This window comes from Aplysia californica, unplaced genomic scaffold (genome assembly GCF_000002075.1).
Source record: "Aplysia californica isolate F4 #8 unplaced genomic scaffold, AplCal3.0 scaffold00088, whole genome shotgun sequence".
Classification (NCBI taxonomy): domain Eukaryota; kingdom Metazoa; phylum Mollusca; class Gastropoda; order Aplysiida; family Aplysiidae; genus Aplysia; species Aplysia californica.
The window spans coordinates 612,539-630,155 of record NW_004797358.1 but is presented as its reverse complement, the minus strand read 5'-3'; the positions used below and the strand labels follow the sequence as shown (position 1 = coordinate 630,155).

The following is a 17,617-nucleotide window of genomic DNA, read 5'->3' as shown; positions in this document are numbered from 1 at the left end:
AGTATTGAAAAATTTGCAGTTATTTACATACATTCCATAATATTTGTACATTTGGATCATAACATCCGATATTGAAAATTTTTTTTTTTTTTATAATCTTGATAAAAGGATCACAAACAGAAAAAAACACTCGTATCTTATGGAATTATTCAGAATTGCATTTGGAATAAACCTATACATGTCTTGAGAGGCACTTTTTTGTGGAATTTCACCAAAAAGTAGTGATTTTGGGAAGAAAAAAATATTTTGACAATTTAGATCTAGACCTAGATCTAGCACTCAAAAATAATAACAGTGCATTAGCAGTTTGAGTGTAGTAGTATCAATATTATAAAGAAGAGTCCTACATTTCTTTATTGAGCAAAATAATGATACATTTTGTAGTGCAAAAGTACTATGACTGGTGTCTGGGCTATAATTTCAGCATCGAAAAAACAAAGTCGAATAAACTACGAAATCGCGTTTCAAAACTGAATCTAAACTTCCGATTTAGGGAGGAAACGCTTGACCTACGAGTCAATGTCATATTATAACCTTTATTTTAACATGGATACGAGGATTGGAATAAAATCTAAGCTGGAATTACAGGTCGGTGCTTGAGCCGTCGGGGGCGGCTTGGCGTACGGAAGACATTTTCGCCGTGCCGCTGCCCACGGCTCGGCGTAGCGAATGAGTGTATATATATTACCTGGTCCACTTTCATCTTATCAAACATCTGCCCAAAAATTATCAAGAGAGAAGTGAGACTCTCTCAAGCTAACTATACTGGAGATCATTGCTACAAGAAAGGAACAAACCAGTTCATTTAGTAAAGAAATACAGCAAATCAAAGTCCGCTATAGAATCTCAGTGGATGTGCCATGTATCTTATGAGTCTCCCAGTATCCTCTCTTTTCTCAACCAGTCTCTCATCTCCTGCTCCAACCTCCTCCTTGAATTTTTCTTGCTCTCTGTTTTTCCACAGAACCCTCTGACAATCAGACTTCTCTTTACCAGGCTCACATTAAACACACAAAAATAAGGCACAGTCATCTGGATTAATCTTTTTTCCCAGACTTACAGCACATGGATAACCGCAACGTGGTACTCTGAGTTCAAAGATTCAAGAAGCTCCGAAACGTTGGCTCTCACAGCCACCTCTACAGCCCAGCTGTCACTGGCATCAAAGTCTTTGTCTATCTCAAACCTCAGGAACACTGTGAATCAAAGTTGGAAAACTCCAGTCATGTCGCAACATCCACCAGCAACAATATTCTATAATGTTGGATTCATACACTTTTTAAATTATCTCGCCTTGTTATCAATAGCAATATAACATAAACAAGATAGACGTTAGAATTTGTGTATCTCAATTGATTTGAACATCTTGTGTAATGCTGTAACTGAATATATACTAAACATCATCACATGAACACATCTTGCTTTTTTTTTTCAATTATAGCACAGACACACCACAAATGAAGACAAACATGTTTGCAATGTCAGCTGCCAAATACTCACTTGAGGTTTTCCAAGCTATGAGAAAGAGAAAAAACAAAATATATATCATTAAAGTAGATGAAAGTTCTCTTAACTCTTATGCACAAACGATTCATGAAAGAAAAAAATGAGAACATGGAGTCAATATTTAAACATTTTCACTCTCTCACTCACAGGATCAATCACCCATATCATCTGATCTGTGTGGATGGCACTGACAAACATTTACAACCAGTCATACACAGGACATAATTGCCTGGTGACATCTTTATGAAAATTACTTACTCCAGCATTGTATTTGTACTGATGGCGCTATTTCCCTTTTATGTTGTTGGGAAAGCTGGACAGTTGCCACTTCCAATATGTATTTTCTCTACTCTTCTAATCTTTGTGTATCCTACATGATCTTTTTTGTTTCACTCCCAGCACTTCTCACATAGAGATTACAAGCAAGATCAAATGATACTCTACACCAAAACAAAAACATAAGGTTTAGAGAACATTACTTGAGTGGAAATAATCAGAGTATCGCCTTTCCAGCTTCAAATACTCAGGTTTTGTCTGGTTTCTTTGTACTGGCCATTTCTGATATCCTGGCTTTGATCCCCAATGAAAACAAAGCATGGTGAAGGTAAGCTGAAGTGACACTTTTCTAAATGACACTTATTGCTGTCAGTCTTTCACCACCATTTAAAACATGGCTACCTACAAGGGAAAAGCACAAACCTCCGCTACAATTCTTGAACACGGTCTTCTCTGTACAGGTGAACTCTTTCCCACAATGACCTGGCACACTCACAGTCTCCACGACATCACACCAACTGACCGCTGAGAAATAAAAGTTTTGTTCCAGGCATTGCAAATTCATCAACATTGAAATCCTCCACAGTTCTACTTTACACACAAAAAAGTTTTCATAATTACACTTAGAACGCACTTTTGAGGTATAAGAAAACAAGCATATCTGTCAAAATGTGGTGGAATCAAAAGCTCATCAGTTTTGAGGCATATGGAGTTGTTGATACCATCTTCAAGCTCGTTCATTTGTCTTGTTTTTAATTGTATCTTGAGTAAAAATAGAGATATTATATGCCATTGAAAGAGGTGAGTTCGCCCAGGCCTGCCGATCTAAAAAATATAAAAATCAGGATCTCAGGAGGAAAAAATCGGGATCTGGTGAAAAAAAATCAGGATCAAGGACAAATTATCAGGGTGACTTCCACACTGACTTCAAAATGTTCCAGGTGTCTGAGTGTGTGTGTGTATGTATGTGTGTGTGTGTGTGTGTGTGTGTGTGTGTGTGTGTGTGAGTGTGAGTGTGTGTGAGTGTGTGTGAGTGTGTGTGTATGTGTGCGGGTGTATGTGTGATCATTAAAAAAAAATACTGTAGTAGACCTATATCACATCAAGCACTCCTAGTCAATGTATCTAACCCCTCCTCCCCCCAAAAATCAGCTGGAAAGATATTCAACTATTGCGAATGAACTTAACAAATGCAACTCACATGCCGAAGTCATGTGATGTGATGTGAACTCATGATTGAAAAAGTTTTACTAACAGGTCTTGATGATAGGCCTGACTAACCAGAACTCGGACCGAGCTTTTTTTTTAAAGCAACAGTAGAAAGAAAAATAATTTCTATCATTTGTATGTCACAAATGTAACAGTTATCAGGCCATCATCAAAGATTTCTAAGTGGAAACATAAGCAAAAGTAGATCTTGAGAGTATCCTAAATTGGAATGCCAAATCAATACTACTTTAGTTACAGTTGAAATAACATGTACGAGCAAAGATCCAACACTACATGCAGCGAATCAACTACTAAATCTGGCATAGATATTTCAGAAAATGGTGTTCAGAGTTACTGCTGACAAAAAATTCAATGGGTGCTTCCTGCGACAGAGATGAAGGCAGAGCCTGTTTTTTAAATAAAATCCATGGCAACAGACGGAACAAAGGAATCAGGATACATGTGATCAAAATCAGGAAAATCAGGATGCTTGAGATTTGAGGAAAAAAATTGGAATATCTCAGTTAAATAGGGATGAGTGACAGGTCTGGGGTTCACTTCATAGAAGAGGAAAAATTAGTGAGAAAAAGGCCGCCAGTATTAAAATTTGGAGATTTTCAACGGTTGAGAGTTCTTGGAAACTGAAAATTTATATTTTTGTTCCTTTTTTAAATGCTTTTCAGTAATATCCACACAGAAATCTGTTTATAAATAATGATGGTGAGACCCTCCCAAAAAAGAACAAAATGTAGAATAAATGTCAGTTTCATTGATTTCATTATTTTTATGAACACCTTCCCAAAGTCCAACCCTTCGTCCCCATCGGGGGAGGTGGAAACAGGACAAAGGAGGGAATAGCTGAGTCTGGGTAAAGTATGGAGTGATTTTACGTCACTGAGGCCAGCCGTGAAGGCCGACCCGGGTCACCCCAAAACGTTGCTGGCTAAAGGAGCTCTGGTGAAACCGTAACTAGCCTAGCAAGCTGTTGGCCGATAATTACTGCTATGAAACAATCAACGCAGAACACACAGACTGATTTAAACAGAAAAAGACTAGGAAAAGTAAACAGACAGCGAGCTGGAAAAATAATTAAAATAGGCACATGGATTGTCAGCGGACTTGGAGACAAAGAACCAGAATATAATTATTTCATGTAAAGAAAGAAAATAGCAATCACGGGCTAGTCAGACAAAAGGAAGAGAGGCAACCACAGCAAGCTAACCCATAAAGGCTACCTCCTGATCTGGAGCGAAACACCTGAAAATGAGAGAGCCAAACATGGAGTAGCTTTCATCATACTCCTAGCCAAAATGGATACAATCTATGAAATCAGACTTACTCTCACAACCAGCAATGTAAAGCAAACAAAGAAGAAAAGGGGAAAAACCATGACCAACCTAAGAAAAATGGAAGAACCAGACATCAGGTAGGCAATCAAAGACAACATTACGAAGGAGTACAATAAGCTGTCACCTGAGACCAAAGATGTAGAAGACGAAGGACAAAAATGTTTTAAATCCCTGTCAGAAATACTTAAAAACAGTTGTGGCAGCAAACGAATAGGTGGAAACAAATGCAGAACAACATGCTGGAGGAATGATGAAACCAAAGAAGGAATTAAAATTAAAAAGAAGATATTCAAGAAATGGCAGAAGTCAAAGACTGAAGAGGACTATACAGAATACAGGAAAGCGAGAAGAGAGACCAAAAGAATCATCAAAGCAGCTAGGGAAAATGTATGGAAAATACATGGCAAGAAACTGGCCAAAATCTGCAAGGAAAACCCTAGAGAGTTTGATAAAAGTGTGAACAGCAGGCGGGTAAGGAAAGATACATACAACCTGACATGCATTGTAAACGATAAAGAGGGTAATGTCATTCTCAGCAACCATGTCAGAAAGAAAAGATGGGAAAAGTACGTCCAAGAACTACTCAACCCAGACGCTTGCCACGGACAACAAGAAGAGTTCTAACCATCATATCGAGAGCATACAGAACCATCCATGCTTCTCAGTGAAATTGAAAAGGCACTCAAAACCAGCACCAAGAACAAAGCCCCAGGACCAGATGACATCACAGTGGAAGCCATAAGAGCTTGTGGAAACACCGGCTCACTGTGGCTGAGGCGAATTTTCAATAGAGCCTGGGAGCAAAGGAAATGCCCAGAAGACTGGCAGAAATCCATTGTGGTCCCATTAAGGAAAAAGAAAAGCAGCAAATGGGACTGTACAAAGTACAGAGGCATCTCTTTATTAAGTCATGAAGGGAAAATATATGCAAAGATACTTAAACAGCGGATATGACCTATTGTAGAGAGAAATCTGAGCAAAACTCAGTTTGGATTCCAGAAGGGAAGAGGATGCAGTATGCATGGATGCAGTATTTGTATAAAGACAGTTATGCGAGAAAACAGTTGAACACAACAAAGAATCCAACATCGTCTTTATAGACCAGGAGAAGGGTGTTGACAGAGTAAACCATGCAAAACTCTGGAAGACACTCGAAAAGTATGGCGTCAGAGGACAAATGTTAGATAATGTCAGAGCTCTATACACCAACAGCAGAAGCTCAGTAAGAATGAAGGAAGGCAATACAGTCTGGTTCAAAGTAAGATCTGGAGTATGACAGTGATGCGTTGTATCAGTCATATGGACACAGTAATGCAAGACCCAAACCAAAGCCTAGAAAGCCTTAATGAACTATTCGCAGACGACAAATGTCATATTCATCCAAACCAACAAAGCCTCCAAAATCACACTACCCACTGCTGTTAGGAAATGGTACTTTAGTTTGCAGGCAGCCAGCGCACCGCATCTTTTAATCTGACCCCGGCCACGGGGTTATGAGCTCGTGGCCAGGGGAATTCCGCATGTCCCGCTGACAGCGTTGTTCATTTCATTTTAAGGACAATTAAACTTGCAAAATATGCCGATCTGTGACTTTGTAGTCATTTTATTTTTTCCCGTTTGGAACAAGGGGGAACTTCTGCACTCACTGAGAAAGATACAAAATTGTATAAAATAACTATAAATATATATAGCGTTCCAAAAATGGCTCATATTTTACCATTGCCCTTGTTGGTGTAGATTTTTTAATCAAAATTCCAATCTAACAAAACTTACACAGTTCTTCAAATTCACATAAAATACACCAGAAATGGTCAAATATCAAAACTCACTTTGTTGTTTTTGTGGGAAGTTCACGGTTCTGGAGTAGTGAAAAGTTGATTGCACTATCATTTTTTTTTTCTTTGTCGGAGGCACATTGGATAATAGTTCTGGATTTGACATGAGGTGCTGAGATTGCATTACAACTTTCAGCTGCTGTTCAATATTGCGTATCCCAGCTCCTCTTCTCTTTAGCTTTGCCACAGAAGCATGGATACGTTCACCACCCTGTTCCCCATGTAAAGCCAAACCAAACCCATATGTTTGAAAGCACTGGATGCAGTGGTTTTCTACAATGTGGTGTTTGGGAAGTACCTTTTCACTAGCGTGTCTCCTGTATAATGACAAGTAAGTTTAGATGCATGTGTCAATGTGTGGCAGTCTGTCTTTTGACACTGGTTGGCTGTGTGAGATGTGGATGTGAACGCGACTCATGATGTATTTGTGGCAGTGATTGCCAATGAAAGAGCGGCTGTGATATGCCTGCAGTGTGATGTGTGAGTCAAGTATGGTGTCTAAATGAGAACAGATAGGGCGAGTCCTAGGGCTAAGGGGTTCGTGCTCTAACTCAGAAAACCTGTCTTCTTTCTCTATCAGTTGTTTTAGTTTTGAAAGTTAATTCTCTCCTCTTCAGAGTCAGAAAGTACTACAAAACCTTCTAAATGTCTAATCTCCCCATTTAGTTCCTCCCCACAACTCCATATGTCTTATCTTGTCCACGTAAGCTTTGCAGATTGTTGTAGAACGTATTGTCTGTGAGTCTGTTGTAATGCTAACACCAAAGGCCAAGAAGAGAATGTCGAATGCAAATTTAGAACACTTCAGGGGTAGCATTTTCTGTGCCTTGACTCACTGTGTTCTGCTACGACAAGTTATGCAAAGTTCGTACAGCTTTTGAAAATGCGAATCCTCTGTATGTTTCTCCATTTCTTAACTTGGCTAAAATATTCCCCACAAAAATTGATGAGAGAAATGTTGGAAAAATAACACGATATTTCAGAAGAGAAATGAAAGATCACATCCGAGTGAATCACAGGTGAGGGGGTACCTTTTTTTAAAAAAATATATAAAAATCACAAAATTCACTTCTCACAAATAACACTTGCTCACACAGCGTAAGTATTGCTGTCTCAAGTGAAGCACAGAAATCTGAGTGAAAATCTGAGTTTGGCTTTTGAGATAATAAACTTCACAATGGAATAATATTTAAAATGTAACATTAGATTAACAAAACACTTGTACTGCAAAATGCGTAAATGCTATAACAACAGTGAGATTTCTGGAGCGAAAGTGGGATCGTCTTGTTAGTCTAAAAATGATCTTTAAAATGAGATGTTAAACAGGCTTCTAGGTTTATCAGATCAGAAGAAATAACGAGGGAAAGTGATACAAAAATTACCACAACCAAGTTGCACAGGCACAGCTGCGGGTATTGCTATCGTCACGGTTGTTAAGTACAGGAGTGGCCGACCGACACTGATTTATTATCTTCGCGCAGGAGGTCAGACCAGGGCTCGGTCACCAACTAAAGTACAACATGTGGGATTTTAACAGCTGTGTACCAAACTGAACAACAGCAACGAGAAATTTATCATGAAAATAAGCACATCAAAAACAGAAGTTATGAAAGTTAGTCTAAACTGTAGTACCCTGAACATCCATGTCAATAGAAAACATCTGAAACAGGTGAAGGAGTTAAAATATCTTGGCAGTACTTTTTCTGAAAATGGGTCCATAGACATAGAAATAGAAATGCAAACTCAAAAAGCCAATGCTGCCACCTACCAGCTCACACCCCTCCTATCCCATCCAAACATCTCCATAGACACAAAGAGACAGCTTATCACCTCAATATTCACCCCAACCTTATACTACCAGACTTTGACATTAAATAAAACCCATGAAAGCAAAATCACCGATTGTGAAATGAAAAGTCTCCGCAAAACCCTTAACATCATAAGACGAGACAGGCAGAAAAATGATGAAGTAGGAGCAGCTATCGGCATTGAGTCCTGCCTGCATTACAAAGAAAGACTGAGAATAAAATGGTTTGGCCACTTGTTACGTATGTCACCTGGTGAGCCAGCCTCGAGAGTCAACAATACCAAGCACTCAGGCTATAAAGGAAGAGGAAGGCCACGCAAAAGGTGGATTGAGGGCGTCAAGGAAACCCTGAGATAACATGAAAGAGCTGCGGAGTTGGCCTACCATAGAAAACTGCATCTCCCCTCAATGCTTAACGGCAACAGAGGATAAAAAGTAAAGTAAAAGTATGTATGAACACTTGATTTTACCACAATGACATACATACGGAGTTTAGCCATATTCTAAACAGGCACATTCATTGTTATTCCAGGAAGTATTACTCTGGAAACAAAGAATACTCCACTAGTGTCTACAACAACAGTCTGGCTGTATTCACGTGAGAAGGGGACTGTCACAACACTCACCTTGCACTCCTTTTTGTCGATCCTCTGCTGTCCGGAAAAGGCCAAGTCTGCCTCTGAACTGGAATTCTCCAAATTGGCCATCCCAGGAGATATGAGCTCTTAGCATTCTTGCTGCCATGGATTCAAGCATAGTCTTGTTCAAAGAGTTCTTAAATACGCCCATAGAATTCACCATAATGTAGGTCTCCCCAGTGTTTTCATCATAATGAGCGCTGCAAAAAGTCACAAAGTAAAAAACTGATAATATGAACACTGCATCTTTAACTACAATATTTATGTTATGACACATGACTTGCAGAAACAAGGGAAAGTCAACTTGAAAGCACACTGGTCTCCATATAACATCCCACGGCTAACCACTTGTATTAGAAGCAAGATCTCAGCCAAATGCCACATCAAGGAAACTAAGATTGGCAACTGCTGGTATTAAATTCTAAGTGTTTGAACTTTTGAGCCCAAAGAACACAGCCTTATAACCTTTCTCATGATTCAAAAGGCATTGCTACTCTGTTGCCTGTACAACCAAAATAAAATATATCATCAGCCCTGAAACATTCTCCATAAAGGAACCAAACTTACCTGATCTGGTCTAACTTTCCATAAAGATAGCCCAAATCTCCAAATTCATCTGCAGCCTGAAACAAAGAAATATTTTTTAAACAAGACCAGTGATATCATCTTTTGGGATTTTAATCACATTGCCAAGAAGAACCTTCTGTCCTTAAGACTACACATCCTTACACCACACCCACAGTCCTCCCAATGTTTCGACAATACCACTACTCTAACGGGCTTTCTCAAAATGAAAACTTTAACCTTGCCCGTTCCGTTTCCCAACAAAAGCCTCATCTAGCACTTCGTTCAATCCTTCTCAGATCATTCATCCTTTCTTTTCTATCACAGGTTAGCACATTCTTTGATCAATCCAAAGTTTCACCTACCAGCTCGCCCATTCTTTCTCCAAGTTTGATGGCTGTGTCACTCCACTGATACCAGATATCACTGAAATTTTTGTTCAGGACCACGCTGAAGAACACCAGCCGCGCCTTGTAGTCTGTCACCAGAAGTCAGGGATACATCATTAGACACTTCTATGCCTCTACATTCAATACTGTTTTCTTTTAGGAGAACACACAATTTAACAATGAGATATTTTGTCTTTTTGCCCGAAGTCTCAACTTAATAAGATGCACACTAGGTAATACTCAAGACTCAAATATGGGTTCATTTCCAGGACAACCTTCTTGGAGAAAGTATTTTCCACTAAAAACTATTCTCATTTCTACTAGATATTTCCCCCAGTTAAAGAGCTCAAGTGCATACCCCCCCCCCCCCTTCAGAAAGTTTGCATACAGTGGGTGCTGTTGATCCTCACTGAAAGAACATTCACAACATGTACTCTGAACACTATCAATATATTCTAAAGGACCAATTCAAGATCACCAACACTCCTGACTACATCAAAAGCAATTCAGCTTGGAAGATAAAGCAATGTACACTTTCCAGCTATTCATAACGATTCAGTCAGTCTGATGATCACTATAGCAGAAAAGTCAATACGCCAAACACCTCATAAAATACTAGAGGAAAAGCTTAACATTACTTTCTTCTGCCATCTAGTCCAAAGTCAACAGTCATCTGAAACTTACCAACAAATGTCACCTCAGGTTTGATGGGAAATTCAAAATGCACGTCAAATCCGTCCTGGGGGGTGGGGGGGAGAAAAAAAGAAACATTTCATCCATAAACACTTCAAAGGATAAACAGCATTAAAAAATTTTGCATATCATATCGATGGTGTTTTTCTCTAACCGTGTAACTGGAAAAATTGGGTCAACACGGATTTGCTGTTTAAACGGGCCAGAAGCCATTTTCAGACGTGTTTTAGTAAGAGTCTTTCGGAGCTCGCAACCGCACACGGTCACACTATACTCATTATGCTAAAAGGACGGACAGACATTTATGAAAATTTTTGTAAATATGGTACAGACTTATTTACATTTGTATATACAATATTATTAATTTCAGTGTATGTATATATATATATATATACACTGACAATGACAACTATATATTTTTATATCCTATTAAATAGTCCTATTTCTTTAACATAACTTAAAATTTTTCCAGGGTCAACAATGTCAAAAAGAGTTTTGACATCTTTACATTTAAGGGAAGGCGCGGGTCTTCAAAATACAATGTTTGGGTCAAAATATTTATTTTCAACTTTTTACATTTTCGGGTACCTGGATATCTTGGGAACAGATACTCCCTGACCTCCTTTAGAAAATATTTTTAAAAAAATCGTTTCAGGGTCATTTCCTTTAGGGTACGTTCTTCAAAGTAGGGCCCATTTTTTTCATCAAATGAGCCCCAAATGAGCCTATAATTAGACGGTCACGACAGCAACGTGTCTCCATGTGACCCTAACATGTTTAGTATTGTTGTAACGGCAAGCTTCTCCTCTTCCAAATCGTAAAACACTTTAGAATGATGTATTTCTGGCAGTTTAGTTATGAAGCAGGACACATGGCGCCCCATTTTGTAAATCTTAGTTTGTTTTGAACAAAATGAATCCCCTGTTCTAAAAATAGTGACCATGACGTCAATATTCAGTCAGAGATTGCCGCGGGAGTGGTGGGTTTTTTTTTGGTTTGTTTGTTGGTCGTTTTTTTTGGTGAGTTTTTTTTGTAATGCAGGTGTTTTTACACGTCTATTGACACAATTTAGATCATTTAGGAAGCTGGCTTTCAACCCTGCCTGTCACTATCAGAGCTAACCCGGGCTTAGAGGGATACCACATCCCAACAGAAAGACCCAGCTACTCAATTGAAAGTCTCAATGCTCAGGAACCGAACTCAAGTCTCCCGAGTGTGACAGTGAAGCGCCTGACCCGTACAAAACAAATATTGATTGTTTGTTTTTTGTTAGGGGGCATGGGATAAAAAATCGAGAAAACGAACACGTATGAGAGAGAGAGAGAGAGAGAGAGAGAGAGAGTGAGAGAGAGAGAGAGAGAGAGAGAGAGAGAGAGAGAGAGAGAGAGGGAAAGAGAGAGAGAGAGAGAGAGAGAGAGAGAGAGAGAGAGAGAGAGAGAGAGAGAGAGAGAGAGAGAGAGAGAGAGAGAGAGAGAAGGTGATATGATGTGTAGAGATGATGTTGCATGTAAGAGTATTCTGTGTCACATTTCGTCAAATGTTTGGTCCACATAATGTCGCTTACCTTATCTTACACAAGCTAACAGGAAATAGCCTCTAATTCAGGGCACAGAGCCCATCACAGAAAATCAAGAAAACACTTTGCTTGAGATTGAACCCTCACCAAACCAAACGAAGGTATTGAAGTTGAGGGCATAAGAAAGGAAGACATTGGTGTAACCGTAGAAATGGAGACCATACACCAAGTGCATGAAACAAAGGGGAAGCGAAACGCCAGTAGAGACACAAGGACAAAAGAAGTCAATTCAATAAAGAAAAGGAGAAAAAGGTCAGGAATATCTGGAAAGAAAGTACACGTCAAAGGTTACATTTTGTCAGGGAGGAGAAACCAGCCAGAATTCTCGGCAACTGCAGCGGCTGCAAAACTTCCTTCACCTATTGCAGCAAAATGACGGATGAAGACCGAAAGCAAGTTTTTGACAAAGCGTGAAAAGGGAATTGGGCTCAGAAACAACATTTTGTGTCAGCAATGACACACAGGAAAGACATCCCCAAATGTACTACACAAGATTCGGACTCCTCAATATCAAGAGAATCTACTTCGTGTGTGCACCACTATCTGACACAAGATAGAACTTACAACAAATGTATTCTATGAACCGATGGCATCAACTATCAAAATTTATGTTATCATGAGTAAAGCACTGACTCATTTTTCTCAACAGAACGGCAAAATAATTGTACAGAAATTCTAACAGAAGGGCATACATGGATGCGAGTCAATAGAGTTCACAGCACAATCCAAAGGGCAATTGGTAGACAAGAGATTTTTGGCTGGCTGATTATGTCAGAATAATGGAATCTGCAAGGAAGAACCTACAGCTGCATGAGGTTAAATACCTGGAACACACATTTTTTAATGAACATTTCAGCAACAACTCGCGCCCTCAGATCGATCAGGCCTGGTGATCCAATTGTTGACATCAAGGTTCCGCATCATGAACCAACTGGTGAGATAACTTTTAAACTGACTTTTGTGAATGGCTGGGGAACCACTTCTACAAAACATGGAGAGTCAACTTTTTAAATTCGAGGTCCTGTCCCACTTAATCCCAACAAGCTTCCAAAGTATAAGCATTTGCAGGAACTGAAGCCATATTATATGCTTATATGGATTTCCATGCCTCTTATGATGCTCTGCCACATGATTAACTTTCTCGCCCTAGAACATTCAAATTTAAATGTCAGTATCTCTTAAACCAAACAAAATGTGGCTGGGCACTGTGATATCTAGAAATATTATTGAATCCCTTTTAAGGCAAACAAGGCAGGGGTAGGCTTTGAGCAACCTACTTGGATAACCTAAACAGAAGGGTGACAGGGAAAGATCAGGATAATGTCTACGCAAAGGAATGAATGGAAAACCATGATCGCCCATGACTGTCGCAGATCTGGCACTTGATGATGATGATTGTAAGCTGACACCTAAGTTAACTGATTATAAAGTAGGCCTAACTGTACCAGATATCACTGTTGAGCTTATCATTTATAAACTGAGTGATGTAAATTATTTGAATGCTTTCAAAAGTCAGTTAACATGTGAATGTAAACAAGTGCCAGCCGTTTTAATGTGAGCAATTCAACGTTTATGAATACAAACGGCGGTTTGTTCTTTGCGCTCATTTTGTGAATTTTCATTTATTTTATTCGTTGTATACATGAATTATTTTTTCTTTAAAACATGCATGACTATACTTTACAATTTTGTCGTGTTCATCAGGCGCTCCTCTCCATTGTTGTTAAAATTGAAATTTGATAAATGTTTATCATTGCTACTTTTTGAAGTACAATAAAGCTTGGTTTGACTGTTGCAAAAACACCTTGTTTGTTTTTTAGTTCATTTGTTTGTTTTGTTTTGTTTGTTTGTGTGTGTGTGTGTGTAGTGTGTGTATGTGTGTGTATGTGTGTGAGTGAGTGTGTGTGTGAGAGAGAGTGTGTGTGTCTGTGTGTCTGTGTGTGTGTGTGTGTGCGCGCGCGCGCGCGCGTGCGTGCGTGCGTGTGCATGCGCGTGTAACATTCTACAAACACACACACACACACACACACACACGCAGGCGCACATGCACAAATACATACACACAAACACACACACAAATACAAGCACACACACACACACTGCATTTGAAACCTAGATCTAATCGTGTAACTGGCTGCTCCCTTAACGCCTAGCTGGTTCCTGTGGCTGATTCTGTCATGCTCTAATCGCGCGTCTCTCTGACCGTTTAGTGCTTGACAATATTTTGTGCGATAACCGCGTAACTGGAAAAACAGCTAAAATTAGATGTAACTTTTTTATAAAGAATTACAATGAGGGCATGGGTAGTCCTGTAACAAGACTTATTGAACAAAAATGAACAAATTTGGGGATTTATTACTCCGAGAAATACGTTTTTACTCTCTCCTGAAAAATTTCCCCAAAACAAGTTACACGTTTAGAGAAAAACTCTGTTGATATGATACACATCCATACACTACAATGTAGAAACAACAGATTCTTATAATACCATCCATCTTCCTTCTTCTTTCCACAAGAAATTCACTTATAAAATTCTTTATCTGTCAAGCAACATTGCACCCAGTTTTCAAAACATTCAATTGTATTTTTTAAAAAACAAAAAAACATTCTTGCAACTGGCACAACATTTCTGTTGATAAAAAAAACCCTACAGTTTTCATAAGTCCTAACTATTTCCATCTAGAAGTATCGTTACTTATGTTTATTTTTATTTTTCACACTGACCTTAACATCTCCAACATTTAAAGAAAACTTTAAGTTATACCCTAGGAACAAAAAAGCCAGATGCACATCTCAGCTATTTTACTTACGTATTCGGGCTCAGAGTAGGCAATTTTGTAGAGTGGGGTCAGGTCATAAAAGTGTTCCAGTAGAACATCAACACTGCTACGGTTATGTCTTGATGCTGTCAGCGACTGTGCCAGCTCCCTGCGGGAAAAACCCCCCCACACAATTTATTCTCCACATCATCATCATCCAGTGCCAAGTCTGCGACAGGCATCGGCGATCATGGTTGTCCATTCATTCCTTTGCTCCGATGCTCTCAAAAAAGCTACGTTTCCCCGTTACCCATACCAGATACCAATATAAATAATGTCAGTCCATTGCAATACCACTTCATAGAAACAAGGAGAAAATAATTGGTAGACAGAAAAACCTAGAAACAAGGAGAAAATAATTGGTAGACAGAAAAACCATCTCAATGTGATAAGAAAACATATTATTACAATAAAATCACATCATGGAAAAAGAAAAACTTTTTTTTCAAAACACCACATCGTGTTAACAGAAAAGGTCTTTGATTCGAGCAGAAATCTCAATAAAAAAACAAGAAATTGTCAGTGGTAGCAAAAACCACCTTAGAGCAACAAGACAAAGTCTTTTTCTACCCAGTCACTTGAGAGGTGCGATATTAAAGGTTCACTTCTCACCAGGCATTGTAGACTTGTACACTGACTTTGCTCAGGAAACGGTCACAGGGGGTAGTCCCTCCACAGTCTGGGACACACACTTCCTTCTCATTCAGAGGGCCAGAGAGAATGTTCACACACTCTGGCTCACACAGACCACTGTGGGGAATCATATTGTACAAATGACTCACTTAGCAAGGACGGCACTTATATGACCTTATTATGTTGCAAGTGCCGTAAAACACTTACTAGAACTAAAAAAAACTTAGTAAGGACAAAAAGAACACTGTCACAGAAACATTTTACCATGTGTCTCATCTACTCACAATGAATAAATCTTCTTTCAACCTTGTCCTCTTACTGATTTCAAGTTTAAACAAAATGGACAAAAGTGTTTCCAGAAGGGATATAAATAGCGAAGTGTTCATCACATACTAGAATTCTACTGCACATTACTTTCAGATAAAGAAACTTCATTAGATACCAAGAAATTCATTCATTACAGAAAAAGAAAATAGGGCGCAGTAGGAAATACATTAACTCATTGAAGACGCAAGTTTTTCACCAAAAATTTTCCAGGAAACGCACGATTCTTACTTATTTTTTAAAAATCAGTGAGATAAACCTTTCAACTGTACAGGTATAAAAGTTGACACAAAGTAAGATCATCATGTAAACTTACATAAAATGTATTTATTTTTACCAAAGTTTTGAAAAAATTATGTTTTAGGTGAAAAAAAAAAGTATATGTAAACGTGGAAAAAAACTTTTTTTAATGAGCTGAGCACATGAATCTCAGAATTGATTGTAGTCAATTAGAATGGTTTCAAACAAGTAATACTAAGTGGTATTATCTCTATGAATAGTGACATTGCCAGGAGCATATCGTCGGCCTGGTGATAAAACCGTCTAACCCACAAAATATCCAAAAACTTTTTACTGGCCCTATCGATAGTAAATTGTCCATTTCATATGCTCATTCAAAGACAGATCTGAATTTTGTCTAGAAATGTCTTTAAAACATTAGAAATAAAACCGTATAACCCGGCACCCATCGGATTTTAGCCCGATAATTCCGACTATCCCACCTTCGAGGGACGGAATGAGGGTTGGCTGTTTTTATCGCGCTAACAATGAGGGGCCACTTGCTACGTTACCGACTAACCCCGGCTTTGACTCCTCTCCGGACTTCGTTTGAAATCAGATTCAGACCTGTAAAAGTCCAGAATTTGTTCACATAACCGTGGGAGCTCTCGAAAAAGGAATATTTGTGTAATATTTCTTGTTGGTTTTATTGGGGATTTATATAGATCTGGTTGTTTCCTCTTTTTTCTTCGTTTAAATGCTGCTGGTAATGTTATTAATGACTAAAACTCCCCGCTGTACCCTCAGAACTGTTCATCTTGTGACAATTCCGGTATTTGAAATGCATCTTTATGGATTTTGTTTTATATGAATCTATGTTTTCTGTCCGCGTGTTTTTCTTTGTCTTTGTACTCAAAATTCACCGATTGTGAAGGCATTTTCCCCTATTCGGACTACTTATAACTGTCACTTCTCCTAATCATTTTTCCTTCACAATTGAATGGACGAAGTAGATAGCATTTCCTCTTTTACTAACTCACTCAAAAAAATAATAATTGTGGGACCTGTCCAGCACACCGTCTGCCCCCAACGATCGTTGTTTTTTAACTCATTCGCTACACTAAGTATGCATGTAATACACTGTTGGACACAATCATATGCACTTTTTTCTACTAATCAGATGGCGTCAATCTCATATAAATGGGCAAGGGGGAAAAAAAAAAAAAATCAAAAAAAAAATCATTCGCTACGTATTATTTTCGGCTTGTAGACGAATTTCTTTCGGGAGGGCGAAATGAGATGATGACTAGTGCGCAGTTCACAGGTCTTGGGGGCCATAAATTCAAATAAATATCAACATATTATATACCAATATTTTCAGTATGGTTTGTAGAATACATCTGTAATGTTTATTTTGAGTATTTTTCAACTGTGGTTCCTGTAAGAGGCGATTATGCAACACAATTGTGATTGGTTGCGGATAAAATTTGAAAACAAAAAATTTATAATCTCAGATGAAACTCAAAAAATATGTTTGCACCTAGTCAAATTATACATCAAAATAACCATAACTGTATATAGAACAGGAGAATATGGAAAAATGAGCAGTTATTTACATATATTCCATAATATTTGTACATTTGGATCGTAACCTCCGATATTGAAAAACATTTTTAAAAAAATAATTTGTTAGGAGAATTTTCTACAGAGTCCAGTGCCATGTCAATGGCAGTGGCCTCCGCAGTGAAAATGGAGGCTTCACGATGGAGTCTCCTCTGGT

General features: G+C 38.6%; 1 protein-coding gene across 1 annotated transcript in view; it reads right to left on the bottom strand.

Moving 5' to 3' along the window:
* LOC101854936 overlaps window positions 1-17,617 on the bottom strand; it is a gene marked incomplete at both ends in the record, with an annotated part of 275,129 nt that overhangs the window by 147,099 nt on the left and 110,413 nt on the right. Inside the window, 9 exon segments of the mRNA XM_013080473.1 lie at window positions 1,061-1,196; window positions 1,501-1,515; window positions 2,206-2,307; window positions 8,609-8,820; window positions 9,188-9,243; window positions 9,550-9,662; window positions 10,258-10,312; window positions 14,653-14,770; window positions 15,274-15,411. Of these exon segments, the coding sequence (XP_012935927.1) occupies window positions 1,061-1,196; window positions 1,501-1,515; window positions 2,206-2,307; window positions 8,609-8,820; window positions 9,188-9,243; window positions 9,550-9,662; window positions 10,258-10,312; window positions 14,653-14,770; window positions 15,274-15,411 (945 nt within the window).